This window comes from Kogia breviceps, chromosome 7 (genome assembly GCF_026419965.1).
Source record: "Kogia breviceps isolate mKogBre1 chromosome 7, mKogBre1 haplotype 1, whole genome shotgun sequence".
In the NCBI taxonomy this organism is placed as follows: domain Eukaryota; kingdom Metazoa; phylum Chordata; class Mammalia; order Artiodactyla; family Physeteridae; genus Kogia; species Kogia breviceps.
The window spans coordinates 36,379,130-36,400,420 of NC_081316.1; the positions used below are offsets into that span (position 1 = coordinate 36,379,130).

Genomic DNA, 21,291 nt, shown 5'->3' on the forward strand with positions numbered 1-21,291 from the left:
CTCTTCTGAATGCACTCCTTTCCCTTGATTGTAAACCCCTAGAGGACAGAATCCATCAAATATTAGTTTGGAAACCCCCTTATATTGCAGGCCACTGCCAGAATATCTGCTGGCTTTGCTGGGTTAGACTTATTATTCACTGATGTAGACCCACTGCCTACGTGCCCAGTGGCACATAGGAGGCATTTCAATAAGCTGAATGAACTTCAAGGTCATTTGTTGCCTGGGCTCATCCAGCTTTTTCCTTCATCCTTCCAACATACTCTCCAGCAAAGCCCATCTTCTCCCTGTCTGCATAACATTTGGAGGGAAACCTGCTAAATCCCATTAACACCCAATCATTCCAAGTTAACAGTAGCAAAGTAACACCCAGTCCAGAGGAGTGACTGGGCCAGAATCTTGTTCCTTGAAGTTTATGTGTTCCACAATGCTGAGCTTAGCAGGGAACAGCAGCTTTTTTCTTTACTCCAAAGGTCAACACAGACCCTCTCCCATCACCCCACTTCACTACTGAGATCAGGAAAGAATGCTGACAGAAAGTTTGTGGGTAAGGAATTTCAACACACAGAGAATAACTTAAAACTGGCCACTGGGTTTAGCTGCCTTTAGAGCCCACCAGCCTCAGGATACCCTCATGGAGTCCCCTTAATTTGTGCCTCATTTCTTGGAGCCCATGTTTGTTATCACCTAAACATCAGGCTCTTCAGAGTCCAGCCCCAGAGGAACTCCACCTGGCAGGAGGAAGATGTTCCTTCCATCTCCTTCTTAAAGCCCACTTTCCAAGTCCTCACCCCATCCTAAAATATGCCTCTTTCCTAGATGACTGACATTGGGAATGTCCAATCCCTTCTAAAGGTGCATGCGCGCACGCACACACACACACACACAAAACACAAACAACAACAAAAAAAACCACTACCTCTCTCTCTCTCTCTCTCAAGGAGTCCACTGAAGCTTGAAATTTATTACTTTGCCCACAGAAGTTAAGACAGGAAATTAACAGTGTGTTCCTCTTGACTTTGACCCTTCCTTCTGCCTCTTCCTTTCCTTTTCCATAGTTTTTAAAGTGAAGCACTTTGAGATATACATTTACTGGCTATGTGAACATTTTGTAGTTAATCATTAGAGGGATCCTAGACCAATGAAGAAACCCATACATTTCTATTTTATTCATCCATGGCATGTACTGATCCAGTAACAATGAACTGGAACTTCCTGGAAATACAGATACTGGATGCTCTTGCAGAGTAGTTAAAAACAGAAGCTATGGGGCTTCCCTGGTGGCGCAGTGGTTGAGAGTCCCCCTGCCGACGCAGGGGACACAGGTTCATGCCCCGGTCCGGGAAGATCCCACATGCTGTGGAGCGGCTGGGCCCATGAGCCATGGCCACTGAGCCTGTGCGTCCGGAGCCTGTGCTCCGCAACGGGAGAGGCCACAGCAGTGAGAGGCCCCCGTACCACAAAAATAAACAAAAAACAGAAGCTATGGATTCAGGCTCACTTGAGTTAGAATCCTGGCTCTGACATTTCCTAGGCTTCAGCTTTAAGCCCTCGGGCAAGGCATTTAACCACAGTGAGCCTCGGTTTCCCCACCTAAGATAGGGGGATGATAGTACTGCCTGTAAGAATTATAAAGATTGTTTGGAGGGTTAAAGGACAGACATCATGTGTAAAAGCTGGCGATGAGCAAGCACTTGATATATATTAGCTGCTATTCTATAATCCCATTGGCCAAAATACTGCATATTACCAGCGATACTTGGGCATTTTCTAACAATCTAAGGGAACCTACAACTTGTCCATTTATTTTAATCCTTCTATTTAATTCTCCCATGAATTATATAAGCTCAGTTATATAATAACTTTTATTATATATTCTAAAGAAATAGTAAGGCACAATGTTCACTTACACAATTAACATGCAGTCAGCACTGGGTAACTCAGAGACACAAATGTCAACAATTTTTGTTCAGGACTCATCTGCACGATACATAAAGTTTTCACTGCTGATGTGACTCTGCAGACAAGCTTTCGAAGCTGGCCTCCCAACCAGTGGCATCAGAACCATAAGAGAAGCTTAAATAGAAGGACAGATTTCTGTGCCCATACCCCCAAAATTCTGATTGAGAAAGTCTGAGGTAGGGCCTATGAACCTCTCATTTCTGTGCCGAATACGAGACACTAGACCACCAGGGAGCTGCTGGATCTCTATTTTTGAAAGGCTCCCGGGGTGATGTCTACATATGTACAATCAGGCTCTAAAATGCTGATGCAGCACGATCATTTTTTGATTGGATCTGGGTGACTGAGAATAGTGAAAACCACAGTTAAAGCACATGTTTTTTTTTCAACCCTGAAATTACCAATTAGGTGATGGGTGTTGCGTTTGACAATAGAAAGCATTTCTCCAGTGTGGTCACGGCTTGAGAGAGCCATCAGCTTTCCCCAGGTCGTGGATGGCCTCGTTATCCAGCAGTTCCTTCTTCTTGTCACTCGGTCTCACTGCGTTGTTCAGCATTGCTCTAACCACGGTCATCACTGGCACAGAGTGACCAGCGGCCCAGGATTCTGGCAAGGAGCCAAAGAACTTCCTAACCAACCATTCACCTGGGCGAGATTCTTGCCTGTCACATAATAGAACTCTAAAGAGAAAAAGAAGAGCAGAGGAAGAGACGGTAAATTGCATTCAGACCATACAGGATGTTATGGATTGAACTGTGTCCCCCCAGATTCATGAAGCACTAATCCCCAGTGGGGTCCTATTTGAAGACACACCTCTAGGGAGGTAATTAAGGTTAAATTAGGTCATAAGGATGGGACCCTAATCTGATAGGACTGGTGTCCTTACAGAAAAGGAAGAGATATCAGCTATTTCTCTCTTTCTCTCCACTCACACAGAAGAAAGACCATAGGAGGACACAGAGAAAAGAAGCAATCAATCAACAAGACGGAAGAGAGGCCTCACCTGACACTAACCCTGATGACACTTTGACCTTGGACTTGTAGCCTCCCATTCTGCAGTGTTAGTGTTACGGCAGCCCAAACACACTAATACAGTACATAAATGGTTTTATTTGGGCACGAAGAGGATTTTAAAGAAGAAGGCAGCCAAAGCTACCCAGAAAATTTCAGACTATTCTGAACCTGGCACCACCAACCGTCTACCCTTTCCTTCAAAGCTAAAAGTGGGTTCTTCAGAGAAGCAATCTCCCTCCAGCCAACTTCTTTCATATCTTAGAAATTTGTCAGCCTCTTCAAATGAAAAACCAGCTTCTAGGGAATAACCAACAGTGGTGTACTCTTAGGCAGTAAGAATACTTACCCGGGCCTAAATATGGAGTAACGATCAAATTTTAACTCTTCAACCCTAGCTTCCACTTCTCCCTGTTAACAAAAAAAAAAACATTTTTAGTATTTAATCAAGACCAACTTGATGTAATGCTTAAGAGAGAATAACAAGAATAACTTGGGGTTTTGAAGACAATCTACTTCTGCACATCTCAATACTAGTTAATATCCCTCCCTAGATTTTTAGATTCCAGAGAGTCTGGGAAGTTAAGGAAGAGATCAGTTAATCCTGATATGTAGTAGAGAGTGAAAAAAGATGCACTGAATGAGTAAATGGCTGCATAGTCAGTCCAGCCTGTCATGTGACCTAATGAAACAGATCCAGAGAGTGACATGTTAGGAGTTCAGCCATAAAAGAACTGCCCGTCACTCCAGAATCAGTGCTGCAAGCCAGGGGATGTTAACCTTTTTGGCTTCCAGGTAGTTTCAGGAGGTCAGAAGAACCACAGACTTCCTTATATTACTCACTTCCTAACAAAACCCACCACATTTCAAGAGACGGAGCATGTAGATGAGGCTTTAAATTAAATTTGTTGAACAATCCATGAATTTTCACACCAGGCATCTCTATGGACAGAAATGCCACAGGAACTCGGCCACAGGGATCTTTAAAAGGCCTATGAACTAAGCAGCCTGCTTGCCGCCTCCTTCTCGGCCTGTTCATACCATTCATTTGGCACTTAACCTACAGCACTGTATAATCTGCAGTAATACATTTTAATCAATATATTTAAAAAATACATTTTAATCAGTATATTAAAAAAACTTTTTTCAATGAATGTTTCTTAATACATTCACAGAACAGTTGTCCCACCTTCACCACAATCTAAATTGAGAATATTTCATCACCCCAAAAGAAACCCCGTACCAATTAGCATTCACTCCCATCCCCTCCCACAAGCCCTAGCCAACCACTAATCTTTCTGTCTCTATAGATATGCCTATCCTGGACATTTCCTATAAATTAAGACATGTAAGTTGTGGCCCTTTGTGACTGGCCTTTCTCATTCAGCATAATGTTTTCAATGTTCACCCATGCTATAATATGTCATTTATTTTCATAGTTAAATCAATGTTATTTTATAGGTAGATGCCACATTTTATTCATCCATGCATCAGCTGATATGAGTTGTTTCTACTCTTTGTCTATGATGAATAATGCTTCTATAAACATTCATATGTAAGTTTTTATGAGGGTGCATTTCTTAGTTGGCTTTTTACAAAGATGTGTTTTGTCTCTATTAGCAACATGTGTACAAGAGTACCAGGCTGAAACTGCTATTCTTAGAAAGGTCTGCTTGCCAGGTTGTCCTTTGGCCTGTGTCTGGGAACTCAGATTTTAGGAGTGTTCCCGTCATTAGCTAACTGATCAGGGTACTTTACTATACCTAAACTATTTGTACAAACAGTGTGGTTTATGCTGGACACTTGCTTTCCTTCTGGAAGTCTGTAAATTTTTTAGGCTGAGGGTGCCTACATGACTGACCCCCATCAAAACCCTGGACTCCTGAGCTCAGGTGAATTTCTCTGGTAGGCAATACTCATTGCTGGAGAAATGAAACACGTGTAACTCCACTGGCAGAAGACCCTTGGAAGCCTGAACCTAGATTCCTCCAGAGCTCACTCCATGCACTTCTTTTTCCCTGCACTGACTCTGCTTTATATTCTTTCACTATACTACATCATGGCTGTGAAGATAACTATATGGCAGTCCTGGGAGGCCTTCTAGTGCATTCCCAAACTTGGGGCTGGCTTTGGGGATCCCCTCAAACAAGGAGATTATAATTCCTTGAGGACAAGAACCATACTCAATAATAACACTTAATCTACTCTGGAAAAGTTTAAGTATCACTGCCTCAAAGTCTCTTCTAATGCTAAGATTCTGGGCTGATCTTCAAGACCAGGGCTGCAACATCTCATTTCATGATGACTAGATAATCAACAGAGGGGAAGACATTGGAAATTATCTTTCAAATCACTCCTATTTACTAAGTATATCTCTGCAAAAAAGCAGTCCCTGCAGTTATAAAAAATACATAATTTAATGCATTTTGGCATTACTTCGCATTTTATATTATTTAGTATTGCCAATTAGCCAAGGTTCTCCAAAGTATACAAAAGATAGAAACATGCACAAACCTTGACTTGCAGATATAAAAAATTGCTTGACTTATCAGCTCCCTTAGAGGATAGTAAGTTGAAATGTTTGCACCCTCCAGCTTTTGCCAGCTCTGCAGACTTCAAGACGTAATCTCGATCAACATGAACAAATCCCTCCTAAGGGTGAAAAGGATGTGAGTTATTTCCAAAAAGCTGTGAGTTCATCTTAGAGATTACTTACCAGCTTGGGTGGCAGGTTAAGAGTCCTTCTGGGGGGTTGGAGGGTGGACGAGGATGGGGATTCAAATAAAATGCATCCAAAAAACACGAATGTCAGGCTTAGACCCTGGGAATGGCTCCAATATGATGCTCAGGATAGATGTACCAGCTTTAGTAGCAAGGCCAGATTGCAATGAAAAAACAACAACAATGACACTGAAACACAGACACCAAGAAAATCTGCAAGGAGCAAAAGGAACAATAATATCAGGCTGAGAAACTGGGGGGTTTTTTGTTGTTTTTTTAATATTTATTTATTTATTGGCTGCCCCAGGTCTTTAGTTGTGGCGTGCGGGATCTTTGTCGCAGCGTGCAGGATCTTTGTTGTGGCATGCAGAATCTTTAGTTGAGGCATGTGGAATCTTTAGTTGTGGCATGCAGGATCTAGTTCCCTGACCAGGGATCAAACCCGGGCCCCCATCACTGGGAGTGCAGAATCTTAACCGCTGGACCACCAGGGAAGTCCCCGAGAAACTGTTTTTAGTCTCACATTTCTTTATCCTTAATCCTTTACAACCTTACCACCCTCTCTCTGTTTTCTCTATTTTTTGTGTGTGTCAACTCTAACATAGCAGCGTCTCAGAGGGTGACTGAGAACACTACCCACGCACTATGAGAACAAAGTCTATCTAATTTCCAATTTTTGTGTATGTTTTCTTTTCTTTTCTTTTTTTTTTTTTTTTTTTTTTTTGAGGTACGCGGGCCTCTCACTGTTGTGGCCTCTCCCGTTGCGGAGCGCAGGCTCCGGACGCGCAGGCTCAGCGGCCATGGCTCACGGGCCCAGCCGCTCCGCGGCATGTGGGATCTTCCCAGACCGGGGCACAAACCCGTGCCCCCTGCATTGGCAGGCGGACTCTCAACCACTGCACCACCAGGGAAGCCCTTGTGTATGTTTTACAACACACTTTACACGTTAGTAAAGAGTGCATCTGCAAATTTTTCTTACTGACAGGTATATAATCAAGAGCATTTAGAGACCCCCTGGTCTAGACTCAGTCCAGTGAGGGTAGCGGTTGGGTCTTTCCTAATTCACATCTCAGCATCAGTACATGCCCAGCACATGGCAGGTGCTCCAAAAATATTTGAATGAATGAATAAAGGTCCAGCGAAAGCAGAGAAAAGGTAAATCCAATTAGGAAAAAAAAAAAAAAGAACTAAGTGGCAGTCAAAGGAAGAGGTGAGAGGATGGTGCAAACAAGAGACTACAGACTGATTTCCAGGGCCTAAGTGAAGGATACCGGCCTGTACCCAGACTAGGGAATTCCATGTAGTAACAGCTTCTTGGGACCACCACAAAGTCTGGCATCCTCAAACTTGGTACAGCTGAAGAGCAGTCTAAAGTCTACTGAAGCTGAACTTCATGGGTACCCACAATTATATAACGAAGTTTCATATAATGAGGATTACAAATCTGAAGACTGGATTACTGCCCCAGTGATTTTTTTTTTAAATTAAAAATCTGCCCTCTGGTAGCTACTGACCCTAACTGTTGTATTTTGTATGGAGATATGTATCTTTCATAAGATAGATAGAAGGCACCTTAGGAAACATCACGCCTAACCCCCTCACTGTGGAGATGTGACAACAAGGTCCAGCGATCCAGGAACTACTGGCTAATAAGTGAGAGAGCTGAGAGCGGAGTGCAAGTTCCTGACTCTCTGAGCCATGCCCCCCACCGTACTCGTGTTCCTTCTTACCTCACACCATCACCAGCTAATAACAGAACTAATTCATAACTGTGGTAGGCAGAATAATGGCCCCTCAAAGATGTCCATGCCCTAATCCCCACACCTGTGAACGTGTTAGAGGCTACATGTCCAAGGGGAATTAAGGTTGCAGGTGGAATTAAGGCTGCTAATCAGCTGACTTTGAAAAAGGTTATTCTGTAGTATCCAACTGGGCCCAATGGAATCACAAGAGTCCCTACAGTGGAAAAGGGAAGCAGAAAAGGAGGCTGGAATTAGGCAACGTGAGTAGCACTTGATCCCCCATTGCTGGCCTTAAAGATGGGAGGAAGGGACCATGAACCAAGATATGCAGGTGGTCTTTAGAAGCCAGAAAAGGTAAAGAAAATGGATTCTCCCCTAGACCCTACAGAAGGAAATCAGCCCTGTCAACACCTTGATTTTATCTCAGCAAAGTCCACATCGGACTGCTAACCTATAAAACTGTAAGATGATAAACTTACGTTGTTTTAAGCCACTAAATCTGAGGCAATTTGTTACAGCAGCAATAGAAAACTAATACAGAATTCAATTCTAAAACAAGGGGCCCAAGCAAACTTCTCAAACCTTGTATTGAAGTAGATCATAAGAGAAAAGTAAATATATTCTAAGTATAGAGCTGGCTATTAAACTGTTCATAAACTAATAAACATCTTCTGCAACCAGCTCCCAGATCCAGAAATAGAGCACCACCTTTACCCCAAAAGCCTGTCTCGTCCTCTCTTCTTATCACTTAGGGAGCATTTTTAACTATGTCCACGACCTGCAGGGCAGTGTTGTTCCTCTTTCTTTTTTTTTAGGTAATATAAACTTAACTCTTAGCCGGGAATCACCCCCATCTCCTCCTGTGTTGTAGACTTTGACATTCAATCCTAATAACGGACTCAGCGACCTGTCCTACACACTGATTGAAACTCATGTTGTTGCTTTCTTAAATCAGTGTGTAGCAAACCAGTTTTAATACTCAGCACATCCTGAGAGTGGGCTGTGATTGATCTCCTCAGAGCCATTCTCTGGATTGAGATTTTTACATGCGCTCAAAATGTGCCAAGAAAAACAACCCAAAACGACATCAAAAAATTCTAAAACACTCTATTTCTCTTCCACATCTATTTTCTTCCCCTCACTCCAATTCACCAGAACTGATTTTGATAACAGGTTTATTATTCCCAATAAAATTACATCGTTGACTAGTGAAATAAATTCCTTTCTGTTGCTGCTGCTGGTTTAGCGCTATTTCTTGGAAGGTTTATTAGAGGTGTCTCTGTTAAAATGTTTCTTCTTTCATCAGCGTCTTTAAAAATATGGGAAAGCTTCAGCCAATCACAAGGCTCTAGACCGACGCTGTCCCTCTCACTTAATCCAGGGCCAGTAAAGGGATAATTTGATTAAACTGAGACCCCAATTTATCTGGCTTTAGTTCTGCATCAACCTCTCCTTAATAGAGTCCTGCCGTCTCCAATTGTTTGATGAAAATTAAAGTGACATAAATACCATGGGACTTTTTCAATCTGATTAGTCAGCTAAGGCACATCAATACCACCCCAGCCATCAGCCTCTGGCGTCCCTCCTTTCACCGCCTGGCGAAGGACTGACAACGGCTCCGTGCAGGACGAGCACCCACGCTGCTGCAGAGACCCTCACACTTAGCCCATCATCCGTGCTCAATGGGTCCTGTCGACAAGGTGCCCATACCTTTCTCCACCGCTGTTCTCTGGACAAAGCTCAATACTGTTTTATTAGCAATCAATGGCTGTTAATCCAAAACGATTTCACAAATCCTCTGAGCCCTCAAGCTGATTATAAATACGCATCATTCCAAGCCCACAAACTTTGAATTTCACTTCCCCCACCCTGATGCGTGGCCTTTTAGCTGGTGAATGAAACTCAAAAGCAAAGGGGTCAACGGCTTTCAAGGACTCAGAAACCAAACTTAAACATGGATCCCGGACACTGGCTCAGAGATACCGACACACACTGATTTTCTCTGGAGTGAGGAAGACCCCCTTTATAGATAGAAAGGAGCTATCTTTAAGATCTTATTATTAAACCCTTTCTTGTTCTCTAGCACCTCAAATAAAAGAATAGAAAAACAAACTAAAACAAGCTACTCCATATCCCAGAAACACAATTTTCAGAAAAACCATATTTAGTTTCCCCAACCATATGGCAGAAAAAAAGATGTCTCTTCTGAGAGCATTAAGTCCATTATGTCTTTGTGTCTTTATGATTCCACAGTTGGTGTGTTTTACTCTAAGACAGGAATCAGAGTCCTTCTAGAAAAAGGAAATGATTAAATAAATTCCCACTATAAATTTCCTTTCCCAGCACCTGCTCAAAAAAATAAACACAATATACTGATATGATACAGCAGAGATGTCTTCATGGGCTCTACAAACATCTAGGGAGACAAATTCTCTAATTACTCTTTATTTTAAGTCTTAATGAAAATCCAAAGCTAAGTATTCCTTCTAATATTCTTTACCAATGCCTGCAAACTGGGAACACTGTGGCTTAAGAACAACTCATCCTGACAAGGTATTTCAGCACTGACAAGCAAGCAGGCAGGAGTGAGTCAAGGTCAAGAAGACCCTTTTCCAAGAAGGGAGGAATTCATTCCACAAAGGGTCCCACTTGGCTATATTTCTGCTTCAGATTCTTTCTCCTTCACTCCCTTTTCAATTCAACCCTATAAATTAGACTAGAAAACAGAGACACTGACAAACAACAAATGGTATGACCTGAGACCCCATTTATTTGTGTCCTGGAGGGCAAGTCTATATTTGATGTACAGAGGGGGAACCAAGATCTTGGTTAGAGAAAGAGCTCTGGATAGAAAAATAAAATCTTATAGATACAGAGGATTCCTGAGTCAATCTCTATGTTATCCACACATTTTTTTCCATTTGGGGCATTCCTTTCTTTCTGTTTTGAAAGAGAGTTCTGCAGGCCAAAGGGGCTTCGGTGGTCACCACCCTCTTAGTACAGACAAGGAGACAGGGGCCCACAGTAGCTAACCAGCATACCCAAGGTCCCACAGCCATTTGGTACCCAAACAGAGGCTATGATCTGGGTCTCACGAAACATCTGGGACCTCACCACTTCACAAGCCCCCTCCTAGACATCAAATAAAATACTATAGGTGACAACAGGGGTTGGCAAACTTTCCCTATAAAGGGTGAGATAGTAAATATTTTCAAATTTGCAGGCCTCTATTGCAATTACACAGCTCTGCCATCATTGTGTAAATGTAGCCACTAATAATATATAAAGTAATGAGAATGTTCCAATAAAACTTTATTTATGGATACCGAAATGTGAATTTCTTATATTCTCATGTGTCATGACACATTAGTCCTCTTTGAAAATTTTTAACCATTTAAAAATATTAAAACATTCTTATTACCACTGATGAATATACATGCAAAATCCTCAACAAAATACTAGCCAACAGAATCCAACAACACATTGAAAGGATCATACACCATGATCAAGTGGGGTTTATCCCAGGGATGCAAGGATTCTACAATATATGCAAATCAGTGTGATACACCATATTAACAAACTGAAGAATAAAAACCATATGATCATCTCAATAGATACAAAAAGAGCTTTTGACAAAATTCAACACCCATTTATGATAAAAACTCTCCAGAAAGTGGGCATAGAGGGAACCTACCTCAACATAATAAAAGCCATATATGACAAACCCACAGCAAACATCATTCTCAATGGTGAAAAACTGAAAGCATTTCCTCTAAAATCAGGAACAAGATAAGGATGTCCACACTCACCACTATTATTCAACATAGTTTTGGAAGTCCTAGCCATAGCAATCAGAGAAGAAAAAGAAATAAAAGGAATACAAACTGGAAAAGAAGAAGTAAAACTGTCACTGTTTGCAGATGACATGATATATACATAGAGAATCCTAAAGATGCCACCAGAAAACGACTAGAGCTAATCAATGAATTTGGTAGAGTAGCAGGATACAAAATTAATGCACAGAAATCTCTTGCATTCCTATACACTAACAACGAAAGAGCAGAAAGAGAAATTAAGGAAACAATCCAGTTAACCACTGCAACAAAAAGAATAAAATACCTAGGAATAAACCTACCTAAGGAGGTAAAAGACCTGTATGCAAAAAACTATAAGACACTGATGAAAGAAATCAAAGATGACACAAACAGATGGAGAAATATACCATGTCCTTAGACTGGAAGAATCAATACTGTGAAAATGACTATACTACCCAAAGCAATTGACAGATTCAGTGCAATACCCATCAAATTACCAGTGGCATTTTTTACAGAACTAAAACAAAAAATCGTAAAATGTGTATGGAGACACAAAAGACCCCGAATAGCCAAAGCAGTCTTGAGAAAGAAAAACGGAGCTGTAGGAATCAGACTCCCTGACTTCAGACTATACTACAAAGCTACAGTAATCAAGAGAGTATGGTACTGGCACAAAAACAGAAATATGGATCAATGGAACAGGATAGAAAGCCCAGAGATAAACCCATGCACCCATGGTCAACTAATCTATGAAAAAGGAGGCAAGGATACACAATGGAGAAAAGACAGTCTCTTCAATAAGTGGCACTGGGAAAACTGGACAGCTACTTGTAAAAGAATGAAATTAGAACACTCCCTAACACCATACACAAAAATAAACTCAAAATGGATTAGAGACCTAAATGTAAGACTGGACACTATAAAACTCTTAGAGAAAAAAATAGGAAGAACACTCTTTGACATATATCACAGCAAGATCTTTTTTGATTCACCTCCTACAGTAATGGAAATAAAAACAAAAATAAACAAATGGGACCTAATGAAACTTAAAAGATTTTGCAAAGTAAAGGAAACTACAGACAAGACAAAAAGACAACCCTCAGAATGGGAGAAAATATTTGCAAACGAATCAACAGACAAATGACTAATCTCCAAAATATATAAATAGCTCATGCAGTTCAATATCAAAAAAACAAACAACCCAATGAAAAAATGGACAGAAGAGCTAAATAGACATTTCTCCAAAGAAGACATATAGATGGCCAAGAAGCACATGAAAAGCTGCTCAACATCACTAATTATTAGAGAAATGCAAATCAAAACTATAATGAGGTATCACCTCACTCTAGTTAGAATGGGCATCATCAGAAAATCTACAAACAACAAATGCTGGAGAGAGTGTGGAGAAAAGGGAACCCTCTTGCACTGTTGGTGGGAATGTAAATTGATACAGCCCCTATGGAGAACAGTGTGGAGGTTCCTTAAAAAACTAAAAATAGAACTACCACATGACCCAGCAATCCCACTACTGGGCATATACCTGGAGAAAACCGTAATTCAAAGAGAGTCATGTACCACAATGTTCAATGCAGCTCTATTCAACCAGGACATGGAAGCAACCTAAGTGTCCATCAACAGATGAATGGATAAAGAAGATGTGGCACATACATACAATGTAATATTACTCAGCCATAAAAAGGAATGAAATTGAGTTATTTGTAGTGAGGTGGATGGACCTAAAGTCTGTCCTACAGAGTGAAGTAAGTCAGAAAGAGAAAAACATATACTGTATGCTAACACATATATATGGAATCTAAAAACAGGAATAGGAATAAAGACACAGATGTAGAGAATGTACTTGAGGACACGGGGAGGGGGAAGGGTAAGCTGGGACAAAGTGAGAGAGTGGCATGGACATATATACACTATGAAATGTAAAACAGATAGCTAGTGGGAAGCAGCCACATAGCACAGGGAGATTGGCTCAGTGCTTTGTGACCACCTAGAGGGGTGGGATAGGGAGGGTGGGAGGGAGATGCAAGAGGGAGGAGATATGGGGATATATGTATATGTATAGCTGATTCACTTTGTTATAAAGCAGAAACTAACACACCATTGTAGAGCAATTATACTCCAATAAAGATGTTAAAAATAAAAATAAAAACTTTAAAATGAAAAAAAAAAAAAGACACACACACCCCAATGTTCACTGTACCACTATTTACAATAGCCAGGACATGCAAGCAACCTAAATGCCCATCAACAGACGAATGGATAAATAAGATGTGGTACATATATACAGTGGAATATTACTCAGCCATAAAAAGGAAAGAAATTGAGTTATTTGTAGAGACATGGATGGATCTAGAGACTGTCATACAGAGTGAAGTAAGTCAGAAAGAGAAAAACAAATATTGTATATTAACGCATATATGTGGAACCTAGAAAAATGGTACAGATGAACCTTTTTGCAGGACAGAAATAGAAGCACAGATGTAGAGAACAAACGTATGGACACCAAGGGGAGAAAGCAGCGGGGGGGGGGGGGGGGGTGTGTGCTGAATTGGGCGATTGGGATTGACATGTACACACTGATGTGTATAAAATTGATGACTAATAAGAACCTACTATATAAAAAGATAAATAAAATAAAATTCAAAAATTCAAAAGAAAAAGAACTTAGGCTTCCCTGGTGGCGCAGTGGTTGAGAGTCCGCCTGCCGATTCAGGGGACACAGGTTCGTGCCCCGGTCTGGGAAGATCCCACATGCTGTGGAATGGCTAGGCCCGTGACCCATGGCCACTGAGCCCGCGCGTCCGGAGCCTGTGCTCCGCAGCAGGAGAGACCACAACAGTGAGAGGTTCACGTACCACAAAAAAAAAAGAAAAAAGAAAAAGAACTTAAAACAAACAAATAATTAATTAATTAAAATATAAAAACATTCTTAGCTCAAGGGCTGTTCAAAAACAGACAGGCTTGGGCTTCCCTGCTGGCGCAGTGGTTTAGAGTCCACCTGCCAATGCAGGGGACGCAGGTTCGTGCCCCGGTCCGGGAAGATCCCACATGCCGCGGAGCGGCTGGGCCCGTGAGCCATGGCTGCTGAGCCTGCGCTTCACAACAGGAGAGGCTGCAGCGGTGAGAGGACCGCGTACCGCAAAAAAAAAATAGGCTGTATTTGGCCCACAGTCTAGTTTACAAGCCCCTGGATTAGAAGAGTGTATCATTTGAATCTGAGGCCATGAGACTTTAGTGTGACAATGGCTGCATTCATCACATTAATGGCATTGTCCATTCAACAGACTACAAGAGCCTGGACTTCTGGAGCCTGTGCCTACCAGGTGAGGAGACAAATGAAAAGGTGAAACTAAATCACACTCCCTCAAACTCACTAACCAAATCCTTCTCTTAATAAGGGAAAGCACCATTCTCTGGCCCCTGTGAGGTTTTGCTCTTCACTTACGGCCAATGTAGATCTATCTGGTTTTCAAAGGGTATTTCAACCTTCACTAGCACATAAGTTACTTACCAAAGCAAGGTGAAGGCCATCTGGGACAACAGTACCTGGAAACCCAGCAGGTGAAGAGGACTAATACTGTCTAATGCATCCAGAAAGCAGGTCCCACAAGAAGAAAAGGTTGGCTGCATCAGAATGCCCCAGGAAGCATGTTAAAAATAGGCTTCCAACCTTAGAGATTCTGATCCAGTAGATCTGGATTAGGGCCAAGTCACAAAATCACTTCATTCATTAGACAACTATGGCTTGTGAATGTGAAAAGAAAGAAGATTAGCATCTAACCAGCTTACTGCTAAAGAAAATGGTTTTCCAAACAGCTGAAGAAAGCTAACAGACCTATCCCTAGCACCAGTGTCAAAAGAAATCTGGGTAGACTGAATTTTATGGGTTGCAATGTTACCCCCTCAAAATTCCTGTGTTGAAGTCCTAACCTCCAGTACCTCAGAATGTGACCTTATTTGCAGATGTAATTAGTTAAGATGAGGTCATTCCAAGTAGGGTGGTTCTTAATCCAGTTTGACTAGTGTTGTTATAAAAAGGAGAAATTTGGACATAGCCACAGGCACATAGGAAAAACACCATGTGAAGAGACACAGGGAGAAGGCAGCCATCTACAAGTCAAGGAGAAAAGCCTGGAAAAGATCCTTCCCTCCCTCTCAGCCCTCAGAAAGAACCAATCCTGACAACACCTCCACCTCAGACTTCTAGCCTTGGGAACTGTGAGACAGAAAATGTCTGTTGTTTAAGCCACCTTGATTATGCTTTTTTGTTATAACATCCATCCCAGCAAACTAAACTGAAGGTCATAGGGAAATAAGCGGGCTACTCACAGGATTTCAACACTGAGACAGAAACCCTGAATTTCTTCAAGTTGCTAAAGTAAAATGTGGGCTGCTCCAGTTACAAAACAGCTACAGAATGACAATAGGCTTGCCACCAGCTTTGCGATACCCATCTCATGCTCTCTTTTTTTTTTACAGAGAAGGCTGCTGACCAGAATACCAGGTGGAGTGAGCTTGGAAATTCTCACACCCTCCCCGCTCTCAAACAACTATTATTACCTAGCCAATTGTGAATTGTCAGCTCTTTTAAACTGCCTGAAGTTATCAGAACTTCCAAACTTCATACTGCATCCAATCTAAATTACCTTCAAATTAAAAAAAAAAAAAAAGACTTTCTGGAGGAAATGTCAGCTTTTCTGTCACTATCCTCTTAAACCATTTAAGCCCTAACTTATTTCTGAGATTATACGTGGTTTACCAGTCTTTTCTCTTGCTTACTCGTTAATTACTTTTATCTTTCCAAACTGACTTTGGAGAACAAAAGGTATTTAGTTGGGGGGTGGAGAACCAACTCCATCTAAAAAATATTCTGGATAGGGAAGACATCCAACTCCTCTGATTAAAATTGCATTATGTGATTTGGATGCAACAAAGCAATTTAGACTTTCCCCTGGAGAGCCCTATAATGAGATTTGCCTTATGTCATGAAAATCAACTGCTCTATGCCTAATGCAGTAGTGTTTTTATTTTGCTGAGTCACCACCAAAGTCAGGTTGGCACTTGAGACAATGTAACCTGCAGTGTACTAGAACAAAAGTTTTTCAGTGCTGTCAGGGGGCACATGCCTTGTGACTGTCCCTGGGACAGAAAAGACTGCAGGAGCTGATCAGCAGGAAAATGAACCTTCCTAGGAGAGATAATGTGCCAATTCCCAGGACAGTCAAACTTCTCGATAATCCACACTTCCCAGGACAGAGCTCAAAACTCAGATGTGTTCCCACAGGCACATGGTAGAACTACAGAAGATTTGGAAATCTGTCCCTACTGAAAGCATAAATAGAATTATTCTTTGGATCGATCACCAGAAAGCCCAGAGAAATACATCTGAGCCTAACTCCTTGGTTGGTATAAACCAATAGTTCTGCGCTCTCCAAATGATTCTGATGCATGGGCCTGTTTATAAACCTATGGTAAGCCCCCATGGCAGCATCATGGTCCTGCATGTTTAATAGACATGTTTAACTCCAGCAAGTAAATTTTGTCCAAGGGATAAACTATAGTCAAGGTATAAATTAAATAAGATGTACGTATTAACACTTGCCCAGGATCTACATAGTAAGCTCTGATTTCTAACTATGTAGTAAAATTTGACTTCTAGTCAGAGGCCGACGCAATTTAGAACATCATTAAAAAAAGAATAAAATGTGTGTTAGGATAGTTCTGCGTCAGTTAAGGCTGAATCACCATTGGGGTTGAATCATCGCTGGAGGCTGAGTCATCACCGGGGGCTAGCTGAATCATGCCTCCGTTCTGATGTTCTAGCCCAGAAGTTTAAAGCTTGGCATGAAAACAGGCTGAAGCAAATCACTCAAGTGAGAGAGAATGCTTTAAGTTTAAGACATTTATAAAGAAACCAAAAAAACTTACTGCTAAGAGCATGAGCCAGTTACTTTTACTCAGACATAATGCTTTGCATAAGTCAGGGCAAGTAGTGACCACGATATCTGCAAAAGGCAAGACCGTGTAAATATTTATGACATCTCCAGCACACAGGCCTGAACTCAAGGATTATGCTGAAGGAAAGATGAACTTATAAGTACTATTCAAAGTATAGCAAAGGCTAGGGCAGTATATGGAATCTTAAATGATAAGAGCTAATTTACATTTAAGCACAGCAAATATAAAGCAAAAGAGGGAACAAAAATGGGATCTTCGACATCTCTGACCGGAGAAAAGGAAAAAGGGTAGATTGCTTCCTTACCACCCCAGCTTTCTTTCTGGTGGTACCCAGGCAACAGAATCCAACATCATGACCTTGAAAGGCAGAAGCGTAGTCATCCAATTTCTCAAAGTCCACCACTTCTTGATTCTAGACAACAAAGACATAGCTGTATATTACTTGATGTTATTAAAAAACAACAAAAAAAAAAACCAGACAAAAATACCCCCTCTAGATTTAAAGAATAAATGACAACATTAGTAAAGAGTCCACCCACTTAACATCAAATTTTGCAAGCTTATTTTCTCCCACCAAAAAGCAATTAATCTGAATTCAAAAATCAACAATGTACTCATACATCCACAGTACACACAATTGGACTAGGTGTGATCTAGACCTCTAAAGTCAGGTTCAATTATAATTTTCTCTCTGGAAAAATAAAAGACCTCTCTGTATATTACCGGGAGAAATACCAATGAGGTACAATGTTGGGGAAGGAAATGGTGTTTGGAGCCTCAAAACCTAGGTTTGAGTCTTGGGTCTGCTACTTACTAGGCATGTTAATAATTTTGGTGGTTACTTATATGTCTCAGTTTCTTCAGCAGTAAAATGTGAATGATAATCTTTCCCTCAGTCTACAGCACGACCCACCTGCATTAGAATCAGTCAATAAGTGCTTGACAAAAAGCATATACCTAGGTCTCACACCAATACTCCTGAATCGGAAACTGCACTTTTAATAAGCACCCTTGGTAATTCTCATGCCCATGGAAATTTAAGAACCTCTATCTAACCTCTTAAGTTTGTTGTGAAGCTTAAAAAAGAAAAGTTTGGGAAGTTCCCATCATTCAGGACTTTGAATAAAATGTTGCTTTCCCTCTCTACCATTGACTCTTTCAAAAGCATTTTCCTGGCACCATACACAATGCTGAAGAAAAGTTATGTTTACAAAAAGTGCCTGACCAAAAGAGGTGCCACTAAAACTCAACTGTCAAAGCACAGAACTCGATTTTAGTTTCTAATGACCAGAGGTGTCTGACATGTCCCCATGAAGCCAGACGATGAAGATCACATATTACCTGCCTAAGTCTGAACAAAGATGTCCATTTTAACAGAAAAGTCCTGAGGGACCAAAGACATATGTAAAATGACCTGATCATGGACCTGCAGGAGTCATGAACATTTATTTGTAAGACCATATGTTATTTGGAATGTTCCACCTGTGGGTCCAGGTTGGGGGGGGGGCGGGTCTCAGAATTACACTATAGTTTAATTTACTGCAGTTCACAAATAACTCCATTTACAAGGGGAAAGGAATCTCCACCAAGCTCAGGCTTCAAATATTTAGGGGATTAACACCAGACTGAAGTCTGGTGTATCAGTGGGTTAACCACGAAAAGTGTAAGTGACAGGAAAGGGACTATGCCACTTACAGACACAAGCCTGCAGCCTTGAGAAGTCAGGCAGGGCAAATTCTTGTAGGTGAATAACCCCACCTCTCAGTGCCATAGACCTTTCCCCCTCTGCAAAGCAATTTCTGAGTTGCTAACTTTAGTGTGTAGTGGACAGGTAGACAAAACAAGCAACGGGGTTGAGAAAATTACCCAAGGTCACAGGGCTTTTTTTTCTAGAAGCCAGCTTAAAGGACCCTGGAAGCATGGCTCTTCTCTGTCTCCCGAGACCCCTTTACGCTTAGGTCCCATTTTATGGGGACAAAGCCTGAGACAAGGGCTTTGTCCAAGGCCTGGCAGTGAGGGGGAGGCCCACCTGGACCTACAATCCAGCTTCCAGTAAGGCCTCTCACAGACCAATCGTGGTCACGCTCTGAACACCTCCTGCCGCCATTGCAGGGAAATGTTCAGCCTTGCAGCATAAAATATGCTCACTCTGAAGAACCACTGCGGGTACATTTTTGAGTCCCAGCTCAAATACCCACCACGTTTTTATAAGCTTCCTCGTCAAAGGTGAGCTTCCTCCGGCCAATCAGCGTGACTTTGGAAAACAGGCCCTGCTCCAGGATTTCTTTCAAGAGCACTCTGCCGGTTTCCCCGCTGGCACCCAAAATAAAGACGGATTTATTCTGCATCCTGAAGTCTTCCCGAAGCCTCAGTAGCGCTTCTTTATCGGCCATGCTACAGAAATAACATTAACAGGTGCTGGTCTCCGGATATTTAAAGGGACAGCCGTGCTTACCCTGGGAACAAAGGTTATTTGTTCTGGAGGAAGATAACGGTTATTCTCTGCAGTCTAGACGTTGGGGAAAGTGCAGAGTCACCCTCAAGGCGGGGCACCGTATTGGTTCCCCGCTCCTGAGGCAACCCATACCTTGGAAGGGGCTGGAACAGGGAATGCGCCCAGGTACCAGGAGGCCTCGTTCCCCCACGGTGTCCCCGACTCCGGCCCCTCCTGCCTCCGCCCGCAGGGGAGCGGAGCACAGCTTGGTCCCCCACGCGGAGGGTTTACCTGGAGCGGGCCCCCGGCCCCGCGTCCTCAGGCTGCAGCAGGAGCAGCGCAAGCACTAGCGCCGCCGCCGCCGCCGCCGCCGCCGCCGCCGCGCTCAGGGCTGCGGGCCGGGACATCCGGCCATCCCTCCAGCCCAGCGCTTTCCTCCCCTCGCCCGACTCTGCGGGGCCCCTCCCCGGTCCGCGCCTACCGGACTTCGTCTTCCGGGTGACTTCGCTCTATCGCTGCTCACCCCGCCCACAAGGGCGGGATGTGGAGGGGTGGCCCGCGCCGGGACCAGAGGGTGCCTGGGCGCCGGCGAGAGGGGCCCAGAGCACGTGCGCAGCACCAGGCTAGGAAGGAAGCTTGGAGACTACTTCCTAAATATCGGGAATCTCTGGAACCTTCTCCCAGGCGTTCTTCCTCACCACCTGAGCTGAGCTCACCCTTATCCAAGGCCTCAGCCCAATACACTTGATCTTCGTTGATGCCTTTCTAAAACCTGTAATGTCAACTGTGTGCTGGACATCTTCATCTTGAATTCACCACATCAAAACGTAACCCTTCCCTTCTAACCACCTCAATCAGCAATAAAACCAGTCTACTCCTTGCCTCTCTTCAGTGTCACTGTCCCTTTTCGTCCACACAATCTTCATTCACCCCTTCCCTCTCAAGTCAGAAATTCGGACTGTCACCTTTGACTCCTTTCTCTGCCTTACCACATTCTAAATTCATCACCAAGGCCTACTATCTTCTCTGCCTTTCAAATATTCTCTCATGTAGGGCTTCCCTGGTGGCGCAGTGGTTGAGAGTCCGCCTGCCGATGCAGGGGACACGGGTTCGTGCCCCGGTCCGGGAGGATCCCACATGCCGCGGAGCGGCTGGGCCCGTGAGCCATGGCCACAGGGCCTGCGCGTCCGGAGTCCGCAACGGGAGAGGCCACAACAGTGAGAGGCCTGCATACCACACACAATAATAATAATAATATTCTCTCATGCAATTCAAGTTCTCACTGTATCTCACCAGTACAACTGGTTTCCCCGCTCAGGTTCTAGATGGTGGAGCCAGGGCGACCTTCCACACCTGATCTCCTGTTCACTCTCCAGAGCCAAGATCCATGGTTTAGAACATAACTATCTATACTGGGCCTATCCTGGATCTTGGAAGTCCTGGACAGGAGTCAGGATCACATGCCAGAATCTGAACAACACAAATAGTGTTGTGGACATTGGTCATTTTTGGCTGCTCAGCATTCAAACACATCTTATTATAGGGAATTCCAAAATAAGTGGGAGACAGGGCCCTACCTGCCACTCTAGAAGCCAAGTGAAATATGTTCCCCCTCCCAACTCCTAGAAGATTA

General features: G+C 42.7%; 1 protein-coding gene across 4 annotated transcripts; it reads right to left on the bottom strand.

Annotated features, from left to right (window-relative positions):
- Nucleotides 1–1,142: 1,142 nt before the first annotated feature.
- HTATIP2 (HIV-1 Tat interactive protein 2) lies at nt 1,143–20,164 on the bottom strand. 4 transcript variants are annotated; one of them, XM_067038095.1, is made up of 6 exons: nt 19,812–20,164; nt 19,423–19,618; nt 17,529–17,636; nt 5,488–5,625; nt 3,323–3,384; nt 1,143–2,642 (listed from the first exon to the last, which is right to left on the bottom strand). In XM_067038095.1, exons 2-6 carry the CDS (start codon nt 19,615–19,617, stop codon nt 2,417–2,419), a joined length of 729 nt encoding a protein of 242 aa, XP_066894196.1. In that variant the 5' UTR covers nt 19,618; nt 19,812–20,164; the 3' UTR covers nt 1,143–2,416. The 4 variants fall into 4 exon arrangements, with proteins under 4 accessions (XP_066894196.1, XP_058926148.1, XP_066894195.1 ...); XM_059070165.2 differs by having other exon boundaries at nt 19,950–20,157; XM_067038094.1 differs by having other exon boundaries at nt 19,423–19,680; nt 19,950–20,135.
- Between the last annotated feature and the right edge of the window lie 1,127 nt (nt 20,165–21,291).

Coding starts and splice junctions, on each gene's coding strand:
- HTATIP2 (XM_059070165.2), bottom strand. CDS start 20,065: ATGTCCCGGCCCGCAGCCCTGAGCGCGGCGGCGGCGGCGGCGGCGGCG. Junction 17,637..19,422: donor AGGAAGCTTATAAAAACGTG/GTGGGTATTTGA, acceptor TTTGTTGTCTAG/AATCAAGAAGTGGTGGACTT. Junction 2,643..3,322: donor TACTCCATATTTAGGCCCGG/GTAAGTATTCTT, acceptor TTTTCTCTTTAG/AGTTCTATTATGTGACAGGC.